Below are 24,224 nucleotides of genomic sequence, written 5' to 3' on the forward strand. Positions count from 1 at the left end.
TAGTTCAGGTAATTTTTGTAAACATGGACATTAACGTGATCACCAGTTACTTTCTGTGCTTCTAAGAGGCCTGCCTGACTCTGAAGTATCTGAAAGGTTGAACAATCCTAATAATTGAACGCATTTTTGCCATTTAATAAATGTTTGCCATTTTACAAATATTATTGAGCATCTACTGTCCACAATATACCACGTTAAGTAACGTGAGGGACAGAGAATTGAACATGAGCTAAAACTTGTCTTCAAGTACTCAACTCATTTGTCACTCAAGGTTTCAGGGAAACTGTGGACAGAAGAAAAGACTTGGGACCTTTCATGGAACTACAGATTCTCGGGGAGTAGCTTGCCTGTCTCCTTGTAGTATTACTTACTAGTTATCTCTACTCATTAAGGGTCTCAGCTCTGTATGAAACATCTGTCAGCATTAAGACAACATCTTGAAAACCAGGCATTTTGATGTGACCTAGCTGGGATGTCAGGCATATATTCACATATTCTTACATTAATTTCTTAAAAACATCTTCCCATGCATTTCATGCTGGCTGTACATGGGCACTATTAGGTTTGTTTTGGTGGTAATGTCCTGGTTAGATAATTCTACATAATTGCAAATTTGGGGGTATGAACACTGCTGCATTTTCTTTGACTCCTTCTTTGTCTTTGTATTTTTTTTCCAGATGAGTTATGCTTTAAACCATACAAACAGAAAACTAACATTGGAACCTAAAATTACTGTCAATGCCAAGATCATTGTGGTTGGTGCATCCAGTGTTGGAATTTCCTTCCTAGAGACATTGGTATTTTGGTGAGTTGTTTTACTCTATTGATTGATTGGTTTTTAAATAATAAAAAGTATCTTCCTACATCTGAAGAGAACACCATCAGAGAACAGACCTGAGATTGTTTGGTACTCCACACACCCTGCCTATGTGGATGGATGAATCAGTCGAAGAATATTCTAGATCAGGGGTTAGCAAACTATAGCCCTGAGGCCAGGCCTGGCTTGCCAACTGCTTTTGTAAATAAGGCTTTATTGGAACACAGCCACACTTATTTATGTGTTGTCTGTGGCCATTTTTGTGCTACAATAGCAGATTAGATGGCAGTCTCCTCTGCTGAGTAGTTGCAACAGAGACCATATGGCCTTCAGTGCCTAAAATATGTACTGTCTCACCATTCCCAGAAACAGCCTACTGACCCCTTTTCTAAAGGAATGTTTTCCTTACTGGCCAGATCATAAAAACCACCTGCAGCATTTGTTAAAGATGTAGATTCCAAGATCCTGCACCCAACTTACAGAACCTGGACTCCTGGGGAGTGATCTAGGAATCTGTATGTTAATAGACACTCCACATAATCAGGCAGGTTTGGGAATGAGTTTTGACTTCCTACATTACAAATACACTTTCAGAAATGGCATGTGGGCCAGGATCTTTCTTCCAGCCCTTGAATTTTGGATCCCCTGGAACAGGTAAAACCCTTCAGGGAATATGGAGGCCTGTGCATCTCTTCTGATGCTGTTTTCTCATCCCCCTCAAAGCACTAAACAAGGTTTCCTTTCAGAGCCCATTTTTCTGATGGGTGATGCTCAGGGATTTCCAGCATCCCCAGTCTCTCTCTCCATCTGCTCACTGAATTGAGCACCTCTTTAATAGAAAACACCGTGGGTTAGGGTCTGAGAGCTTGGGATCATGGCCTGGCATCATTAGCACCTAACGTGGAGCCCTCAGTGTATTGCCTAGCTTCTCTCAAACTCGCTATCTTCATTTATTTTTTAAAAAGTCTCATAGATGTTTTAAAACCCTGACTTTGGGAACCACAGAACCCTGAATTGAGAGTCCAGTTTTTCCAGATCTTTTGTTCAGGATCACATGAAAAACTTTAGCTACCATTCAAAACTACAGGTGCTGAGAGGTAAGCAGGAGATGGGAAAATGCAGCCTACCATCACTCTTCTGGAAGCCAGCAGAGTTCTTAGCTCAGGACAGGTGGGGCCTTGTGAGGGGCTGGGAAAGCAAATGGATGGAGGAAATGACCCTCAAAAGGTGTATGTGCCTGGTTAACATGGAGACGAGCTAATCCCAAGTGGTTATTTTGCTCATTTAACATCACATTAACCAGATAAAAAAGAATTGATTTTTTCACTTTCTAGCCAGTTTGTTCATTTCTCCAGAACATGCTCTTAGGTAACTAGAAATAAATTATGTGTCATTATTGAAATTAGTAACAGAGTTCATGTGCTTTGAATAATGTGGTCAGTCTGCAGCAATATTTCACTGCAAGCATTAAATGATGAGAAGCACCTAGGAATATTCCATTCCCAGGGTATGCCACGTTGTAGTCTGAGTGCTTTACTTGTTCTGATGGGTCTCTTCCTCGAAAACTTTTGAACAGCAAGTTTTATGCAAACATTTTTGAATGATGAATTATCAAGGTGGAGCTGTGAAATTATAGCAGTTAAGAAGTTATCATAAACAGGTCTTAAATCTTAATTTAGCTATATACTTAGTCATAATGTTTTATTTAAATGATTACATTGAGACATATACAAGTAATTTTCTTTTTGTGGAGTCAACTTAGATCTAATAAAGACAAGTATAAATTTTGTTGTAAGTATTGGGTCGATTAAATTTCCCAATCAGAGCTTTTTAAAGCATTCTAAAATACTCATAATTCTCTATCATCATTACACAGATTATATACACTAAAAATAGACTGGTATCAGTTTACGGATCTCTAATCCTTAAGAGAGGAAATAGTTTTCTCATTATTTTCTCTAATTATTTTAAGTCAGCAATCACCATGGTAACCTACTGCGTATTTTACTTTCCCAGTTTAACTGCCATTTGAACTTAATTTTATACGTGATTTGAGCTGAAATGAAGAAATACAGTTTTCACCCAACACTGACCACCAATGAGGATTGAATCTACGTTTTGGAAGCAAAATTTAGGAGAATCGGCCTCCTTGTAGTCTTTTTTTTGTTTGTTTTTGTTTTTGGTTTAAGACAGAGTCTCACTCTGTTGCCCAGGCCGGAGTGTATGGAGCAATCTCAGCTCACTACAACCTCCGCCTCCCCCCCAGGTTCAAGCGATTCTCTTGCCTCAGCCTCCCAAGTAGCTGGGACTACAGGTGCAAGCCACCACGCCCGACTAATTTTTGTATTTTCAGTAGAGATTGGGTTTCACCATGTTGACCGGGCTGGTCTCGAACTCCTGGCCTCAAGTGACCCGCCCGCCTTGGCCTCCCAAAGTGCTAGGATTACAGGCAGGGGCCACAGCGCCCGGCTGCCTCCTTGTAGTCTTGAGCTGCATTGTCAGACTCAGCAGGGGCACCATCATTCCTGGAAAATCCACTTGAGGCTCAGGACAGTAACCTCTTTGTCCAGAAAATCTGGTAATTCTGTCATCTGACGACAAAACAAACACAACTTTGTTCTTGTATTATTTCCATGCAAGAATTTATAAAATACATTTGGTCTCCTCTTCAAAGGACACCAAAAGCAGTTTGTGTAAATTCCTATCCTTTCTTCCCCAAGTGCTGAGGTGCTACTGGGAGAGCTGAAGTGCTTTGTCCAAACTCACTACCTAGTATACCCTAGGATGTAAGCTCCACGTGATGAGGGAATACTGTGGTGGTGTTCTGACTTTTTTTTTTTTTAAGTATGCTATTTTATCTGCTAGCTGTGTGCAGTTAATCTGCACAGACACATCTCCTTGTCTGTGGTTGTCAGGCCTGAGTCCTGCGTCTTGTCCTTCCTAGGGGGAGCCTGTTGGGCCCTCCAGCACCGGGAGACATGCGTGGCAGGCGTTTTCCTGGGGACACACCCCAGGATCCCAGTCTTTTACTTCCCCTGCTGTCCTCCGTGCCCTCCTGCTCCTGGCCCTGGTGATCCCCAGCAGAGCCAAGGAGCCAATGGCCCTGCTCTCAGAGGCTTCTACAGTCTCCCTCAGCCCTGCGAGAGGCCTCCAGGGGTGGAGATGGTCAGGGGCGTAGCGTCATTCAGGGTGGGGTGGGCTCAGCTAATTGGTTCCCTCCCCCCTTGTCTGGTGCACTTGGCCTCTGAGGGGAGCCCAGGAGGAAAGGACCCAGCTTTCTTTCCTGTCACCTGCCCAGCCAGCGCAGGAGCATGGGTGTTTGTGGCAAGGATCAGGAGCTGGGCAGGGCAAGGCTAGGGCCATGGGGTGGTTCTCTTGCATTGCAGGGCATTGAGGAAGAAAACACCAGCTTGTACTATGGGGTAGAGGGCCGTGAATTGGAGGGGAAAAGACAGATCTTAAGACATTCACTGTGAGATTACGTGTGTTCTTCGTAATGCCCAAGACATTTAAGTGATAGACTTGGATTATTTTTAAATAACTGTTCTTGTGATTGGTGGGTTGTGTTCATTTGGCCACCCTGTTCTTTGGGACTGAAAGTTCCTGGCTCCGACACTATGGATGTCACATGTGCATTTTCCTTCTCGGTGCTTCCATTAATAAGACTATTTAAAACCTCCAACCACTGGAGAAAGCAGAAAGAACTTGGCCTCAGCCGTTAGCCCACCTCTGCTGCCAAGCAGTGCTGCAGCCCTGAGGGAGGAACTGTCCTCATCTGTGCTGAAGGAGAGTCCCAGCAGGGGCCCCCAGGTCCTGCCAGCCCAAAGGCGCCACCACGGTAGAAACTCCACAAACCCTATCAGGGTGAGATCTGTAAAGTGAACTCACTATAAAGTGAACTCCCACCGAGTCTAGCATCGCTGAACTCCTCAACTGCAGTGCTTTGACTCTCTCAGGTTTCCACAAAGATATTCCAGAATCATTTTTTTAAATTATATAAATGCTATAGCAAAATAGAAAAAAAAAAAAAGAAGAAGAAGAAGAGAAGGAGCCGGAACCAGGTGTATGCACCTGTCTTCTGTTTCTGCATCCTTTCACTCCTGGTGTGGCATGTGGACCAGCAGCATTGATATCACCTGTGAGTTCGTTAAAACTGCAGAACCTCAGGCCCTGCCCCAGTGTCCCAAACAGGTTTTTTTCCAGAATTATGCAGAACAGCATCTTGACTGTCTTCTGGGCCTGCGTTCATGGAGCTGAGGCAGTTGCTGTCCTCTTCTGTTTCAGCACGAGTCTCTATGCTTCAGTGTTTTATAATATTTACTCCTAATTATGGGAAAGTTCCTTTTTAATCCATTATTTTTAAGTCTTTCCTAATTTAATCCCGATGTAAAGAATCTTTTGAAGAGCCTGTAATGGCACTAGAAAAATGCTTGCTGGAGTCATGGATGACAGTGACTGAAAGCAGCCCAGCCGGTGTCCCCGCGACCCTCCGTGTGACTAGAGAGAAACACTGATTCACGGAAAACACTGGTGGGCACTGGAAAGCCTGGGTTCCCCTTGTCTTCCACTTCCACCACTCAGAAGAGTTTTCTCAAAAACTGACCAAATCATCCCAGCAAAAGATGCAGCCTCAGACTTTCAGCCTAGACACTGATCCCCTCATCTGGTTGAATGTGTCGAGGTGACTAAGAATAGCTTGGACCAAGCAGGGCATGTTTTTAAAGCTGCAATTGTGGCAATGACCACAACTCCTGTTATCGGGCCGTGCAGTTCCGCACAATATCCGGCACAGCTGTGGGCTCTGGCAGCAGCCAGCCTAGCGCTGGCGGCTTAATTAGGCTTTTTATCTTTACGTTTGTCTGAGGACATCTGAAACCTTCAGTGTGGCCTGTCACTAATTAGGTGACTAATTAAATAGTCAGTGCTTCCTTGCTGATCTCAGAGCTCAACCGCAATGGACAGGTTTGTGATTGTGACTGCCCGTCCTGTCGGTCTCTGCACGTGTGCGCCTCGCAATTGCCCTGTTCATTGCCCTGTGCAAAAACAGCATGGGAGCGAGGCCCAGGGCATGTGCAGGGCCGCCCTCCGATGTGCCCAGGCAGCAGGCAGCATGGACATCCACAGGGGGGCGTACGGGAGATGGACATCCACAGAGCATACACGACATCAGGTCTGGTGCAGAGGCTGGTCTGGTGGCCAGAGCAGAGGGGACGGTGGAAGGAGCTTTACCTGTCAGGCTCAGAGTCTCAGTCTCCCCAGGCAGCAAGACTGGACATTCTGCCATCAGAGAACAATGATCCAGAACTCACCCTGGTCTCACTAATCACAATGGGGTTTCCTATTCGACTCCAATATTTAAATGTGATTAATGTTAAATAAAAGCACCTTCATTTACTGAAATTATCCACCCCTGCTCGTTTCGGTATGACTTATCTCCTCATACCCACATTAGAGACTCCCAGAACAAAAGCAAAGCAATCCACTTTGAGCAACATTAGGCCTTTGCGACAGGGGAAGGTCAGCTTATTGTCCTTTTTTTGTGGGTGCTTTGTGATTCTTTGGCATTAAGGGTAAGTAGGAAATGCATTTTTCATGATCACACAAAGCACAAACCGTGTACCTGGGTCTGAGTTGTACACCCATCTCCTCAGTCTTCATCATTTGTTATTGGATGATTTTCAAATAATGACATTGGTACCTGTCTTGGTTTGCATTCTTTCAAACCAAGCTGAAAACAAAGCATTTGGATACAAGTAGTTTATTTGGGAGTGATCCTAGGGAACTGCCTGAGAGCAGGGCCGTGTGACAGGGAAGTGAGGATAGCCACAAAGCCAAAAGACACCCTTGTCAGTGGGTCCCCACGGTGGACAGCTGAGGTCAGAGAATGGCCGTGGGCAGAGAGAGGCAGACAGGAGACCCTTTGCAGGTGAGCAGGTGGGTCAGGGTGAGGTGAGTAGGCCCCAACACTATCTCTGGAGTGCCCTTATGGTCCCTTAGTTTGCTTAGTTTGTTCTGTTCTTCCTTGTTAATATTCTTGAAGTTGCCTTTTACTGAAACTTTGGCATAGATGATGATGGAGAAGAAGCAAGGGTTAGATAAGAAGGCTGTGGGGAGAGGATTTTTTGGGTTTCTTGCAGTTCTAAAGAGGACACAGGTGTACTACCAGAAAGTTTTGTTGGAAAAGAGATGGCATTTAAGGACCTTGTCTCAGCAAAATACCTTATTTCCACTTTGGGATGGAGATAAGGTTAGAATCAGTAGTTTTCAAAACATGGTCTGTGGCCCAGCACCATCAGCATTACCTGGGAAGCTGTCGGAGGTGGCGATAGTCAGGCCCCACTCTCCAGGGACTGAATCCGAAACCTGGGGGTAGGGCCAGGCTCTGCTTTCCCAGCCCTCCAGGGCAGGCGGCAGGTCAAGGAAGTCAGAAGCGAGGGTGGAGTGGAGAGGGCCCAGGAGAGTGATTCCAAAATGCAGAACTTCAGTCTCCTCACCTGTGCTGCAGGGAAGGCACCCAGAATCCCTCCTCACACACTGGCCTGAGCATTCAGTCAGGTAGCAAATGTCAAGCATCTGTCCAAAGGCCTGGTGCTGACACTTGTTAGACAGACACCTCCCCACTAATTAAATTTGCATGTCTAGACCCCCATGGAAGCCTGCATTGACTTTCAAAGGCGGGAAGTGACTGGGGAGCTGGAGTCTCCTCCACGTGGAGGATGCCCTCTTCCCCGAGGACTGGGGGAGCCGGAGGTGTTTCCACCCACAGCTGCATCTGACTCCTGGTGAGACGTTCCCTGGAGTCTGCAGAACATCCTCCTAAGAGACTCATGTCTCAGATATTTAGTGGGATCATACACTTCCTTCATACTTACATTAAACTCTCCCCTCCTTTCTTGAGACTCCCAAACTCTCAGGAGCCTCTCAGTTTTCTCCTCTTTGAATAGAGGCTCTCAAAGTGCCGTCCCTGGCCCGCCAGCATGGACGTTACTTGGGAACTGTTAGAAATGCAGATTTTCAGGCCCCACCCAGACCTCCTGCATCAGAAACACTCTGGGAATCAGGCCCAGCAATGTGTCTTCACGAGACCTGCAGGGACTCACTCGGCCAATGCCACCAGACCAATGTGGTCTTTACCCTTCCCGCCCCATCCTCCCATCCCCACTTTTCTCATGGGCAGCCTCACTCCCAAAAAAGCAAAAGGCATCATACACCCTCAGCTGTGCACCCTCTCCCACTTCCTCAGCTCTGCACCCGCCAGCCACTTTCTTTCCTCCCTGTGGAGGGAGGATTAGGGCCGTAATTCTTTTATCTTGGCGCACATAAAATGATGTACAAGAGGATTCAGGGAATAAGGACATATCAAACTGCCCCCCAACTTACAGCATTTGATGTTGGGTGGAAATTTAGAAGGGAAGCCCAGAAAGAGCCCCGCCTGAAAACACAGGCATGAGGGCCCTCCAGTAGAGGTGACAGGTGGTCCTCGTTGCTGGGGATTGGGAGGACCGTGAGCCTCTGTGTGAGACCCAGAGCAGGCAAAGCCATCTATGCAGCAGATGGCTTCTGGAGACCAGGTTTCTGTCTAAGTGTACTTCTCTGAAGATAATGCCTTTCAAACAGATAATCCAACACTACCAGTATAGTAAGACACAGGCTTGAAAAAAATGGTTTGAATTCTCCTTTTTATTTTAAGAACTTGTGGTGGAGGAAAATGTTGTGAATCACCTTTTGAGATTTTAAGGTTAATATTAAGTAACTGTTTCTATAAGCAACAGATTGCAAAAGTTCCAGGCTCTACAATTCTGCACATCACAGCCACTTGGATAGGGATGGGGAAGGTTGTACAAATACAGTTTCCTGGGACCCTGTTCCTGGAGTTACAATTCAGTAGGCCTGGGGTGGGTTTCAGGAATATGTGTAGTATTTTTAATAGAATCCCCAGGTAATTCCAACATGCAGGTGGGTTTAGGAGCCATTTTTGTAGACATTTGCTCAAAATTGGCAGTCTCATCTATAAGGAAACCTATTTCCACCTGTAATTGCTCATTGTAACTAACTTGTTTTTATGGGCTTGTTTTCCAAACCACATTTTCTAATTCTTAGTGAATCATATAACTTCTAAGTCACATCATTACTTTGGGGCTTACCAGGCCTAATTTTTAGGTTATTATTAACATTATATAGCTGAACCCATATTCATAGTATTAACATGCTAAATTGGACCTAGCAGAAAGCATTTCACGAAGTCTCATGCTTAAACTATCACCATTAAGAAGGAAGGACCAAGAAGAAACCTGCCCATGTGGTGTTAATAAAGCCTTGCTAATAGGCAGCATTTGCCCAAAACACAAAGCTCTTCTTCGTCCTCCCCCACCAGAAGTGATCCCACTGGATTTTGAATTCCCATAATGCTCCATGATTCCATCCTTAAGGAACAAATTGATTTGTGCCTTGTATTTTGCCATCTCTCGTGTGCAAGGGCTTTCTGGCTTGTCTTTGATAGCTGCCATCTTGGTATTTACATCTGGTATGTGCTCAGTATATATAAACATATGCTTAAAGTATAAATGTATAATGTTTTTACTTCCTAGACATAGATAAAAACATCATTAATCATTTCCCCTAAATTATAAAGGAAAGCTCAATTTTATTTTCATCTGTTTTGCCAGAACTCCCAAATTTTATTCTTATCTTTTCAATTGACATTTCAAGAATAGCATGCATTTTCATTTTTTCAGTAAGGATTTATGTGTTGCTTTTGTGATACATAAGTTTTTTTATCTGAGATCCTGAACTTCTACCTAGCTCCTTATCCTGGCCACCATGCCCCTCCCCTGCCAGGTCCCCGAGGACTCCAGAGAGCACCCAGGGCCCTCCAGGCAGACACTTCTACCTTAGTGTCGGGTCCAGTGTTGAGTCACACCCAGACTCAGGGTACCTCACGAGACTTGCTCCTTGCCCCATTTCTCCAGGTCCCATCCTGATTCCTACAGGAGCTCCAGGACCAGGAAGCTCTGACCCACCCAAGGTGGAGCTGGGCAAGATGGCACCCAAGAGGAGAGAAGTAGGGTCAGGGAGAGAGCTTTTAACCTCTGTCTCACCCCACGAACTGCCCACTCCCTTCTAGATGTGTTCAGAATCCTCCATCCCACATCTCCTCTGTGGATCTCTCTCTTCGGTCTCCCCCTGGAGGTCAGAGTGTGTCATGACCAACAACTTTGTGGCCATGGATGCAGCTGCCGTTTAATTTTTACTAACAACAAAAATGGATTGAGTACTATTAACACACTCAAACAAATACCCCATAACTCCTTAATATCATCTAATACCAGTCCGTGTTCAGTTTTCCCAGTGGTCTTAAAATTGTTCTTTTACAGTTAGTTGGCTTGGATAAGGATGCAAACCAGATTCAAATACTGCGTTTAGTTAATGTGCCCCTGAAATCTCTTTAATACTTAACAGTTTCCTGCACCTTCCCCGTTTTCTGAAATTCATTTTATTGTTAGGTTCTTGTATGTTAGAGAATTTAAGATGAAATAATACAATGTGTGGTATTTACTCCAACCACAACAGTGTTGGTGAGTATTTTAAAAGCAGCACAATGTTAGTAATTGCTAAGCTTTTTTCACCTTGTGTGTATTTAAAATCCTCCAAAATAAAAATTTTTAAAAAATAAAAAAAAATTAAATTAATGGCTCAGGACCTTGTCCAAAAGTCTCTTATGATTTAAACAGAAAAAAATATTACTAAAGAAAGTTAAATTTTTTTCAGGGAAAAACTGGTAGATTCTCTTAATCTGCTGTGTACTTAATAAATATTTCGTGTGGATTTGTTTTGCCTCTAATATTGGAAGTTCACAGAGCTCCCAACTTCTAAACTCCATCTATAGTATTTTATGGCATGTGTTGTTGTTAAGACTGAATTAAATCTGAGTTATTTTTTAACTAGTAGAATATGTAGATAGGTTAAATATCTATCATGAGCTAGGATTTATTTTCATTTGGCAAATATTTTTGTCACTGTTTTGAACCATTCAGAAAGCAGAGGTTTTAGTAAATTAAATTGAAACATTTAGATCGATGTGGGATAATAATTTTTTCTCTACATTATCTAGTTGTTCAAATAACAGCATTAATTAAAGCAGTTAATTAAATCACTTGCTTTGGTTGCCTTTGCTATGCCTGCACCCTGCAGACACGCACAGCACACACAAAATCAGCTAGAAAATAACTAGCGATTGCCCAGCAGGCTGACATGTATCTACTGCCCAGAAGGGTAAGCAACATGAAAAGTTTTATATTTCTTTTATCATGTTCACAATAAATTGGCAATGTGACCCTCTTTATTCGAAGGATAAGGATGTTTAGACCTAATTTTGTAGCTGTCCTCCTGAAGCATGGGATGAAACACAATACCTTTTACTTATTTCCCTGGATACCCTAATCCCTCCCTGCTTTACAAGTATCTTTGAGCTGTTCCTCCCTTTGTATCCACAGCAACGTGAAATCCCCACTGGAATTATTTGCTGCGAAAATGCAGGTGCCCTTGTTTAATGTTTCATTGGCTTGAGCACTTAACTTGAAACTTTTTTTTTTTTTTCATGATATGGTGACCTTTGATTTTGGAGCTGAGGGCTCACGGTGATGTTAGATATTGTTTATATACATCAAGCCAACACCATTAGATCTGAGCTTTATCTGTGGTTCTGCTGTTCCTGCCATTTCATCGAATGCATGCCCAAATCCAAGCTGTACTCTGTGACCCACTGTTCTATTTGAAGGAACTTTTTGAATATTCATAGGCGATCAAATTAAAAATCAGTCTATTAGAATTATGTATTATAAACTTCATGATTTTAGACCAATATTCTTACATAGTTATAGATTTAAGAAATTAAATATTTAGACACTGCTAAATCGGATTATAGAGAGAACCATCACAGCAAAAATATGAGGTTGGAGAAAGAAATGAAAATGCTGGTGATATTTTCATATAAAGTCATGAAAGGGCAGGGAACCTTCTCTGAATAGCAAGGAGGTTGATGTTACAAAGAATGTCGGGGAAGTTTGGTTAGGCCCAGCCAGAAGGACCTTTATGCCACGCTAGGGAATTTGGGCTGAACAGTTTGGTAATAAAAACACTTAACCATTTATTGAAAATGTACTATGCAGCAGGCAATATTTTAAGCATTTTACAGACAATGATGCATTTAATCTTCACAGAACCCCTAAGAAGCATTAGGTTCTACAGCCACAGAGAGGTCAGATAACTTGCAAAGGTCAAAAAGCTAGAAGTGCTAGAGCTGGGAGTCGTACTGAGGCAGTCCGACTTCTGAGACTAGGATCTTAATGAGTCTGATCTGCAGCTACCTTGGTAAAATCTCTATCAAGAACAAGGGTAGGGATTTTAAAAGCAGAAACCGTTGAGATTTTATTTAATTTAAAAAGAGGTTTCCAGTATCTGTGTAGAAGATGGGCAGAAGAGAGAGACTCAAGCCAGAGAGACAAACTCTCTAGACAAGATGGTGAACTAAGGCAGTGTGTTATAGGAGGGGCGGGTTGCGGGGGCATTCAAGAGATGTGGACAAGGTCAAAGTGATTGGACATGGTAGCCAAAGTGGGTAGTGGGAAGGAGCCTGAGACTGGCTGCCACATTCCTAGCTCTAGAGGTGGTTAGTTGGCCAAAGCTTTGCTGGAGATAGAGGAGGAGTGGGATGAGGCGACCAAGAGTTTTGTTTGGGCACATATTAAATTTGACATCCCCCTGGAGCATGCCAGTTAGGGCTGATAGGCATTTAGAAATCAGATTTAGAGCTCAGAAGAATCATTGTAGTATAGTACATTGTAGTAAATGTGTAAGAGGAAGTCCTGGTGGTGGATAACATCACCCAGGGAAATAGGCATGAAGCTTGGGAAGCTTGGCTAGGGAGAAATGGACAAAGGAGGAGGAGCTGGTAAAAAAGAAGTCATGAAAGACAGCCTCAAGACAGTGTTGTCCCAGACAGGAGGTTCTGTGACGACAGCTCCTGGGGGAGGCCTCCTGCATGGTCCCAGTTCTCATTGTTTCCTCCACCCCTGCTCCTTTAGGCCCAGGATCAGTGATGGCACCCACTGCTGCTATACCCTGGGTACTCTCCTTCCCTCTTTGTCCCTGTAACCCTGCATACACAGCTGCCTTCATTCAGTAAGACCTTGTGAAGTCCGCCATCTTTTTCTTTTGCCTGGATCCTGATTAATAAGGATCTTCTCATATCCCCAGCTCATCCTTCCTCCATGAGTCAATGAAAATAGAGACTTCTAATTGCCTCCCAGTATTCATTCTGCACTTGGTGACAAAACCCTGGGAACTGTGGTTCTTGGAAACATCACTGTGTTTTCTTTGAAAAACTACATTTTCCAGACTCCCTGCTTCTCCCTGGCCATGTCACTGAGTTCTGGCTAGGTAAGCAGAAATGTGGGACTTTCAGGAAGGCTCCTTAATAGGCAGCGCTCTCTGCCCATTTCTCTTTCCTCTGCCTGTAATGTGGCTGTGATGGCTGCAGCTCCAGGAGCCACCTTGAACCTGAGGTGACCCTGAAAATGGAAATCACACATGGAGAAGCAGAGAAGCAGGTCATGGGCCCAGCTGCCCAGCTGACTCTGTGGATCCGTCCTATCAGCACGAAACTGGTGATGTTCAGGTGTCTTAAGTGTAGTTTTAAGAGAAATTTGCTCTCAGAGGGATTGAGAGAGATAAAGAGGAACTTGAAGAGAAGATAGGTTTAATGGGGAGACATGTCTCTTCTGACTCAGGGGAATGGAAGAACGCTCTAGACATGGTAAGAAGGAAACATAAAAATGCCTGGTGACCAGTCCCCATTTTCTTGATGACATAGGAGATGTGCTCACCTGAGTATGAGCAAGGGGGATAGTAAGGATAACAAGAGGGGTTACAGTAGAGAACTTGAAGGTCGGAGAAAGGCCCAGAACAGCAACAATGAAGAATGTAAAAAGATTTCAACGTGGGCTAAAGAAAAAGAGTGGAAACCTGTTTTTTAATGTATTAAAATTCAAAAAATGCCTCTATCCCCCCAAAAATCTTTGTACCATATCATTATAGATTAGGTTTTTTAAAAACTACTTTGTTGTTTTGGGGAAATTTTAAATTGTACAACAGCATAATTTAGGATAATGCAATGTGGTAGTTTGGTAATTTATAAATTATTTGATCCATGTTGTTCGATAATTCAAATGATTCAAAATCAAAGGGACTGTCTTTGTAGTAAAAGATGTAGCTGAATAATTATTAAGCCTTCTACTTACATAGAGATGTAAAAAAGGCCTATATATAACTATTATTGGTATAACATAAACCACATATCTATCATATAGCACCCAAAGCTGGGGTAAATTTTAACTGCTTGTGAGTATAAACACATTATTATTATTATTATTAGCATTTTTCATTAAATGGTAATAAATAAGAGACAAGTAATCAGTGTGTACTTGCAGACTGTCAGCCATAAGTAGCTGGATTAATTGTGACCTTTATGTTATTTGAAGATATTAAAATTTTTTATTCTTATTATTAGAGGATAAGATGTGCTCAGTTTTCTTCTTATCAAATAAGAATATTCATTCTTAAATGACACTCATCCTTAGAGACTTTAGAGCAAAACCTCTCATAATATTGAGCTATTTTTAAATGTCAGGTTCAGTTGAGTTTATTGCATTTCTGGCCTGCGCCATCACCAAAAGTCTCCTGCTTTTAGTGCTACTTAACAGATTGTCAGTAAATTGATAGCAGTTCCACATTTGGAACATTTCCAATCTTCTCATGGGAAAGGAGGGCAGGTGTTTCTCTCTGACTTGGTGGAGGCTTCTTTTTTGGCATTTGGTTGATTGAAGGGGAGGTGTGAACTAAGAAGAGATTTTAGAAAAAAAATCTCATCAGCATGAACCCTATGAAAAGATCAGCTCACCCATGAAATTTTACTGACTTTAACCAGGGGGTGGATTTGCAGCAAGAGTGTCTTAAATCCTGATGGGAAAACATGGAGTGAGCCTTGAGCACGTGAGTTCTTTAGAAGTCTCTACTCAGGTGCACTTTACCTGTAGGACTAGTTAGAGGGACTATTGTGGGTGCCTGGAGCAGGGCGCTGCCTAGAGCCAGCAGGCCTGGCTTTCTTTCATAGCTGGCACTGCTTATGAGCTTTGTAACCTTGAACAAATTACTTACCATTTCCAACCTTGATTTTCTTACATATGAAATGTGGATCAGAAAAACCGGTCTCTTCCCTACCCCTAGCATAAATTGTGTAGAAGATTAATCTCTATGTGAATGCCTATGAATGTGCCTTGGGCTCTGGAAAGCCTGATGCAAATATAAAGCAGTTTTGCTCTTAAAAAGGAATCCTCTAGAATTTCCTCCCAGATGACACTTTTTGGTATCCTGATTTGAGTAACTGTGTGTATCTGAATGTAATAAAGCTAATGTCAGCCAATGGGAATTAGATGACCTTTGGATCCCTCTGAACAATTTGAGATCTACAGGACAGTACAGGTAGAGGTAAGGTGAGAGGATGCTGGAGCCAGGCATCCTGGGTTCAAACCCTGCCTCCAGACTTACTAGCTATATGGTTGTATTAGTCTGTTCTCACGCTGCTGATAAAGACATACCTGAGACTGGGCCATTTACAAAAGAAAGAGGTTTAATGGACTTACAGTTCCACATGGCTGGAGAGGCCTCACAATCATGGTGGAAGGCAAGGAGGAACAACTCACGTCTTACATGGATGGCAGCAGGCAAAGAGAGAGCTCGTGCAGGGAAACTCCTATTTTTAAAACCATCAGATCTCATGAGACTAATTCACTATCACAAGAACAGCATGGGAAAGACCTGCTCCCATGATTCAGTTACCTCCCAACAGGTCCCTCCCACAACACATGGGAATTATGGGAGCTACAAGATGAGATTTGGGTGGAGATATAGAACCAAACCATATCATTCTGCCCCTGGCCCCTCCCAAATCTTATGCCTTCACATTTCAAAACCCATCATGCCTTCTCAACAGTCCCCCAAGTCTTTTTTTTTTTCTTTTTTTTGAGATGGAGTTTCACTCTTGTTGCCCAGGCTGGAGTGCAATGGTGTGATCTTGACTCACTGCAACCTCCGCCTCCCCAGTTCAAGTGATTCTTCTGCCTCAGCCTGCCAAGTAGCTGGGATGACAGGCATGCGCCACCACACCTGGCTAATTTTGTATTTTTAGTGGAGACAGGGTTTCACCGTGTTGGTCAGGCTGGTCTCAAACTCCTGACCTCGGGTGATCCACCTGCCTCGGCCTCCCAAAGTGTTGGGATTACAGGTATGAGCCACCATGCCTGGCCCCCCAAAGTCTTAATTCATTATAGCATTAACTCAAAAGTCCACAGTCTAAAGTCTCATCTGAGACAGGGCAAGTCCCTTCTGCCTATGACCCTGTAAAATCAAAAGCAAGTTAGCTACCTCCTAGATACAGTGGGGGTACAGGCATTGGGTAAATACAGCCATTCCAACTTGGAGAAATTGGCCAAAACAAAGGGGTTACAGGCTCCATGCAAGTCCAAAATCCAGTGGGGCAGTCAAATCCTAAAGCTTCAAAATGATCTCCTTTGACTTCATGTCTCACATCCAGGTCATGCTGATGCAAGAGGTGGGTTCCTATGGTCTTGGGCAGCTCCACCCCTGTGGCTTTGCAGGGTACAGCCTCCCTCCTGGCTGTTTTCATGGGCTGGCATTGAGTGTCTGTGGCTTTTCCAGACACACAGTGCAAGCTGCTGGTAGATCTACCATTCTGGGGTCTGGAGGACGGTGGCCCTCTTCTCACAGCTCCACTAGAAGTGCCCCAGTAGGGACTCTGTGTGGGGGCCCTGACTCTGCATTTACCTTCCACACTGCCCTAGCAGAAGTTTTCCATGAGAGCCCTGCCCCTGCAGCAAACTTCTGCCTGGACATCCAGGCATATCCATACATCCTCCGACATCTAAGCGGAGGTTCCCAAACTTCAATTCTTGACTTCTATGTACTCACAGGCTCAACACCACATGGAGGCTGCCAAGGTTTGAGGCTTGTACCCACTGAAGCCATGGCCTGAGCTCTACATTAGCCTCTTTCAGCCATGGCTGGAGTGTCTGGGATGCAGGGCACCAAGTCCCTGCACTGCATCCAGCATGGGGACCCTGGGCTCAACCCACAAAACCACTTTTTCCTCCTGGGCCTCCAGGCCTATGATGGGAGGGGCTGCTGTCTCTGACATGCCCTGGAGACATTTTTTCCATTGTCTTGGGGATTAACATTCAGCTCCTTGTTACTTAGGCACATTTCTGCAGCTGGCTTGAATTTCTCCTCAGAAAATGGGATTTTCTTTTCTATTGCATTGTCAAGCTGCAAATTTTCCAAACTTTTATGCTCTGCTTCCCTTATAAAACTGAATGCCTTTAACAGCACACACGTCACCTCTTGAATGCTTTGCTGCTTAGAAATTTCTTCTGCCAAATACCCTAAATTATCTCTCTCAAGTTCAAAGTTCCACAAATCTCTAGGGCAGGGGCAAAATGCCGCCAGTCTCTTTGCTAAAACATAACAAGTGTCACCTTTACTCCAGTTCCCAACAAGTTCCTCATTTCCATCTGAGACCACCTCAGCCTGGACTTTATTGTCCATATCGCTATCAGCATTTTGGGCAAAACCATTCAACAAATCTCTAGGGAGTTCCAAACTTTCCCACATTTTCTCCTCTTCTTCTGAGCCCTCCAAACTGTTCCAACCTCTGCCTGTTACCCAGTTCCAAAGTCGCTTCCACATTTTTGGGTATCTTTTCAGCAGTGCCCCACTCTGTTGGTACCAATTTACTGTATTAGTCCATTCTCATGCTGCTGATAAAGACATACCCAAGACTGGGCAATTTACAAAAGAAAGAAGTTTAATGGACTTTCAGTTCCACGTGGCTGAGGAGGCCTCACAATCATGGTGGAAGGCAAAGAGGAACAAGTCACGTCTTATATGGATGGCAGCAGGCAAAGAGAGAGCTTGTGCAGGGAAACTCCTATTTTTAAAACCATCAGATCTGGGGAGACTTATTCGCTATCATGAGAACAGCATGGGAAAGACCTGTTCCCATGATTCAGTTACCTCTCACCAAGTCCCTCCCACAACACGTGGGAATTATGGGAGCTACACGCTGAGATTTGAGTGGGGACACAGAACCAAACTATATCAATGGTCTTCGCAAATTACTTGCTTCAGTTCCACCTAAAAAAAATAGGGATAATAGTATTACTGACCTGACTGGATTTCTGTAAGGACTAGATCGGGTAATGAGCCATGCAAAAGGCTTGACTGGAAGCAGTCATCAGGGTTAAGCTGCGATTGTTATGCTTCCAAGCAGTTTATTATTAATAGAAGTAGTCTAAAATTTAAACTTCATACTAAATTTGCCTCCCTCCCAATTTGTTTTAGTTTTACTTTGAAAAGCACATTTTAAAAACCTGTCTCATTACTAATGTGTAGCTTTTTGGAAGCTTCTATAGTTAGCAGCTCCAGCGCCATCTTCCTTTTTCCCTTGAAATGGTTGGTTCTATCTGAAGGTTCGTGCAAAGAATTAGTAGCGCCAAGAGCAATTCAACAGTTGGATGACGTGATATAAAGTTAAATTGAATTATGATAAACTTTTGCTAAATTGCACTTAACTGCTTGTTCTTTTTCTTTAGCTCTCACATGAAGTTTAATAATCTTACCCTGATTTCAACCCATGGACTCCCAGGAAAAAAACTTCTGGACACTGAACAAAGGAAATTTTTAGCCAGCGAGTATGAATTTTATTTGCTTTTTCATTCTGAGGCCCAAATGTCCTACTCTGTGTGCAGTCTATTTAATGCTAAATAGTAGATTTCAGATTGGAAAAGGAGAAGTGGTGGGGCTTTTCTACTGGAGTTCAGACATCGCATAGGAGATACAAGTACCAGTGTGTTCACAAGCAAGTGGCCAAGAGTGGCAGGCCAGGGCCACCAGTTTGTATCCGTGGGAAGACATCTGCCCTGTTCCAAACAATTGGGGTGGAGCCTACGGACACAGCCAGCCCTGCCTTTGGGCTCTGAGTGACACTACAGGGCAATGAAGGTTGTTGACTACATTTGCATCTGACAGGGCGCCTGGCTGGGATATGGGTCCCACAGCTACCCTGGCCATTTGTACTCAGGAGCTGATCAGGCAAAGAACTTCCATGCCAGTCTGGGTGAGCTTTATTGTGTTCATCCCAGTAGAATCACCATTTGACAACATCTGTTCTGGAAAATACCATGTCTTTATCACATAGCTTTCATTCGTTTTAATTTCCTGTAGCAAAACATGGCTACAAGAAATATTAGTTTCTCTACCTCTAGAAACAAGCTCCTAATTTTTGCAATAAGGAGGAAGGAAATTGTTCCCTCCCAGGGGATTCATTTTAGATTCCATGATGAAGGGACCCTCTTTCCTCTGTGAAAAAGACTTGTTTTGCCCTCGAACAGTGAGAAAAAACACAACTTCCTTGCCCGCAGAACGGGTTCATTTCCACTTAATAATTTTATCAGACTGTAAACTTTTTTTTGAAGGGTGTCATTATGATACAAAAAAGGGCATGGGTTTGAGCCAGGAGGATGTGGATTCAGATCCTGCCCCTGCCACAAAGGGCCTGGGCAAGGAATTTCATTTCTCTGAGCTTTGCTTTTTTTGATCACGAGCAGTACATGAGAAGCCAAGCTTGCTGGATTTTTTGTTAAAATTAACATAACACCAACTTCTGGCCAAGAACACATTCTCTCCATTTCCCTCTTTCTAAATTACACGATTCCCAGGAAATGCTGGTTTTATTGGCAAATGTCTTAAGAGGAACTTAATTCCATCAGCGTAGTGAAAGTTTCCCTCAATCCCATGTTGGGTGTGTTTCAGGAGAAAACAGCTACTGAGGGGGCTTTCTGCAGGTGTGACACTGTGTGGGCAGACTGAGTGGGTGGAAGCCACTGGTGTCCCTGCTGCTGTCCCTGCCTCCACATTCTCAGCACAGCAGCCAGAGCAAGGCTGCAGAAAGGTGGATCAGATCACATCACCTCCTCACAGCCCAGAACTGCACTATCCAATATGGTGGCTACTAGCCACGTGTATTTACATTTAATTTATTAAAATTAAATGAGATGAAAAAGTTGGCTCCTCAGTCACATTAGCCACATGTAGCCAGTGACTACTATATTGGATAGAACAGATAAGAACATTTTCATCATTGTAGAACGTGCTGTGATGCTCCAGCCTAAACTCTTGTCTCCATCTACTTAATTCTCCAGCCTCACCTTTTATTATTTTTGCCCTTTTTCTCCCCATTTGAGCCACACCAGCCTCCTCGATGTTCCTTAGATGCAACGGGCAAGTCCCCACCTTGAGGTCTCTGCTTTTCGCTCTTAAATGTTACCTTTTCTATGAGGTCTATCCTGACCACCCCATTCATTTGAAGCCAACACCCCAACACACTCCAGTCCCTCATACTCTGCTCTGTTTTTTTCTTGCTACTTCAATCCTCCTAAATATTGTATTATTTGCCTGTTGAAATAATGTTTATTCTTCATATTTATATCCAGAATCCTTCAACTATAATATAAACACCACAAGGGCGGAAATTTTTGCCTTTTTATTCATTGATTCATTGATGTATACTCCATACCTGGGACAGTTCTTGGCACATAGCAGATGCCCAGTAAATAATGTGGAACAGAGGAAAGTTACCTCCAGAAATACCTGCAAAACTCCTCTCAAGCAAGTGTTAGGGACTAAATAACACAGCCAGACCCCTTTGCATGGGTAACTGCATGTCATCACATTTCTTAGAAACCACATATTTCAGTAAGATTGAACCATAAATAGGAGATGTCTTTCAAATGGTCCTCATAACCCCAATAAAGGAAATTATCTCTGATCATGGGGTTTCAAAATAACAGGTGCAAATGACATTCATAAATTTAGTAATTTAAATCCCTGATTCCAAATACTAATTTTGAACTTGTCGTTAACCAGTGTTTTAATTTATTATTGTTAGAATTTTTGAACCATTTCTGTCTTCTTTCCCGCCACCCCCATCCAGCCTCTTGTGGAGGTGCTAATGACATGTCTGGGATGCAGCCGAAAGGAAGGCAGTGGGAGAGGAGAAGGAACAGGAAGCAGGAGAAATCCACTAATTGGGCAATCAGCACTGATTAATTGAAAGTTAATTGTGATAGTCCCTTTTCTAGGAGTGTCACAATTAATCTTTTATGAGAATTTCTAAGGTTCTTTCCAGCTCGGAAGAGTCATGATTCCATGAGGTGTAGGTCTCCACTGACTCATCTGTGGCCCCCAGAGCTTGCTTCTAACTGCACACCTGGATCTTTGGACTAGGCTTTTGACCACAAGGTTGGGGGCAATATAACCTAGAGCAAGCTGCTACTCATCTATGCCCTCTTCCAGAAATTTCCCCATCCTCTGTTTTTGCTTTTTATTTTTCTCCTCCTTATTATCTGTCTTCAGAACTTTCTATGAAGACAATCTTTCACATTAGTTTTGAGTCATGGTCAAGCTCACTTGAGAAACATGAAGTTTCACTGATGCGCCTTCTTTGGTTCCTTCTCTCTTTTCGGGTGAAGCCTCGTGGAGGTATTTCTCTTACCACCAAGCCATGAGTCAGGCCCTGCTATGTTAGAATATTAAAGCTTATTCATTCTACTTAAAAAATAATTTTGGAAAAATATCACTTACAGTCTTCGATATATAGTTTCACTCACCTGGTGAGGAAATTAAGGAAGGTCCAGAATGGATAGTAATATCCAGAATGGGTAGCAATCACTTATACAATGATATTTTAAACTGAGAAATGGCCAGGTAATCCCAGCACTTTGGGAGGCCAAGGTGAGAAGATTGCTTGTGCCCAGGAGTTGAAGACCAGCCTGGGCAATGTAGGGAGAGTCCCATTTCTACAAAAAAAATTAAAATTAGCCAGGTATGGTAGCTTGCACCTATGGTCCCAGCTGCTTGAGAGTCTGAGCGGGGAGGATAGCTTGGGCCCAGGAGATCAAGGCTACAGTGAGCCGTGATTGTACCACTGTGCTCTAGGCTAGGTGACAGAGTGAGATCTTGTCTCAAGTAAATAAAATCATTCAGTGTAGTAACATATTGTAACAGCAATCACCCCACATTCTTCAGCACTTCCTTTTGTGACTTAGTAAAGTTTCCTAAAATCAGTGGTCCCCAGTGCCATTCCCACTGGGCAGAGCTTCACATTTTAACTCTCAAATATGCATTCTGACGTGATCAATGCTACTGTCCTACTGTCATTAAAAATATCATTGTCTTTGCCTTCCATAAATCTCCCCTGAGAGCCTTTATCTTTGGGCACAGCCTCATGAAATGAATCCCTGTGCACTAACTGTATTTAGCTTTTCCTCATCGTGGATGGCTTAGAGTAGGGATCTGGAGCAGATAAAAACAATCTTTCATGGGTCTTTCACAAATGTGGGAAGCCATGACATTTCCTGTATTCCTATAAAGCTAATGAAATGGTTTTTACAAGAGAATTTCCTCTCACTATCCATTATTTTCCTGTGATAGGCCAGTCCCCGATTTTCTTTTCTTATAAGAAGAAATGTTCTTGTTTTTAAGTTGTTTCACAGAGCCCTTTCACAGGCCCTGTAACAAGGTCTAATACGCCCCCATGACTAGAATTCTCTTTGTGTGGTAAGACCAGGCTTATGTGCAGATCAAAAGGAAGAAATGTTCCCTCATTACCACTTCAGAATCTTGTTTGCCTCCAAAGAGAGTAAACAGAGCTCTGTCTCATTAATATTATTTAGAATAATACTCTTCACGTATGCATCCTGCCTAACAAAGCAGCCTGTCTTACATGCTCACGGTCACTCCTTATAGCGGTCAGCAGTGGAGGAACGTAGGGAGAGCTCATTATCCTGTGTTAAGAGGTGAGGAAACTGAAGATAGCAGGAGGATGCAGAGTCCAGGCTTGTCAGCAACACAGACCATGGCAGGGTTCTTTTTGAAGAGGACTGTGCTGCCAAGCATAGAAGTGGCGCGTGCCTCCAGTCCCAGCTACTCAGGAGGCTGAGGAAGGAGGATCACTTGAGCCCAGGAGTTTGAGACCAGCTTGGGCAACATAGTGAGATCCTGTTTCTAAAAATAAATAAATGAATAGATGAATAAATAAAAATGTTAGTGTTTTTATGTTAAGAGAAAAAAGGAAGAAAAGAATCATATAGCCTAAATTAAAAGAAGCACTTAATGTCCTATTACCTTAGACTCTCAGTATTCAGAACAGAATCACTAAAAGGTGGTTTACCTGAGGTCAATCCTTTCAGAAAATTCTGGAAACAACCCTCACAAAACTGTTTAAATAAACCCAAAGCCACAAGAAGCCCACTCTTATCATATTACATGAAAGCACTCAAACTCCAAGAGAGCCCAGAAAATGGAAGCCAGGGCAGCCACAGCACGCTGAAGCCATGGCACGAGTGGCTGCCCTGGGCCTGCTGGCGGTGCAAGTCTCCGTTCCTAGAAAATCACCTCTGCCCTGAGAGTGAATCCCAAAGTGTCCAGGGAGTGTACTTGCTGCGAACCTCACTCCCTAATTGCTATATTCTTTAAGTAAAATGGGTTTTGTTGGTTTGGCAGGAAGCCATACGCTAATTCTCAGAATGAGTCATTACTGAAAAGTATTAGCGAATAGGAAGGGTTCTCGGTATTCAAGGATTCTGACCCCTGGCTTTGGGAATCCTCAACAATGTCACTTTCTTCCTTCTCATTCCCTTTGAGGCTGTGGTCAATACACCAATTTAACAGCTAAAGTAAATTTACAACCACTCTGAAATAGAAGCAGAAGAAAGGTATAATATAAATGATTTCACACACACACACATACACACACACACCCCTCCCACCCTCCCAGTTGTGGGCTGACCTAAGCCAGGTGGAACAATTTAGCTTTAATGGGAAGATGTCAATTTGTAACTAAGTGTTTCATAACGAAAAATCTCCTAGTATCAGTCCTGGTAAACTCGCAGCAAAAGCACAGACTCAGCCCACTAGGGGACTTGAACCAGCTCACCAGATGTCTAATTAATGCCTGCTGTCAGCTGCTCAAATGTCACTTATGGAGCTTCTCTCTTTGCAGCCACTGTTTTAATGATAAAGATTATGCACTGATGTCACTGTGCTCTTGGGTTAATGTCGTGGTGGGTAGAATGACTGGCATAGACCGAGCAGCCAAGCACGTTGTGCTTTCCACGGACGAGATCGTGCTCTACGACCACCTCATCCTCTGCACCGGGCAGCAGTACCAGGTAAGGCCGGGCACAGGGGGCGCAAGCCATGTGTCTGGAGAGCTCCA

At 43.4% G+C, this 24,224-nt stretch overlaps 1 protein-coding gene across 1 annotated transcript in view; it reads left to right on the top strand.

Moving 5' to 3' along the window:
- The window catches only part of CFAP61 (cilia and flagella associated protein 61), a 313,628-nt gene that overhangs the window by 181,255 nt on the left and 108,149 nt on the right, over positions 1-24,224 (top strand). Inside the window, exons 18-20 of the mRNA XM_063659455.1 lie at positions 678-805; positions 18,541-18,639; positions 24,009-24,177. Of these exons, the coding sequence (XP_063515525.1) occupies positions 678-805; positions 18,541-18,639; positions 24,009-24,177 (396 nt within the window). The remainder of the gene's footprint in view (positions 1-677; positions 806-18,540; positions 18,640-24,008; positions 24,178-24,224) is intronic.

This window comes from Pongo pygmaeus, chromosome 21 (genome assembly GCF_028885625.2).
Source record: "Pongo pygmaeus isolate AG05252 chromosome 21, NHGRI_mPonPyg2-v2.0_pri, whole genome shotgun sequence".
Taxonomy (NCBI): domain Eukaryota; kingdom Metazoa; phylum Chordata; class Mammalia; order Primates; family Hominidae; genus Pongo; species Pongo pygmaeus.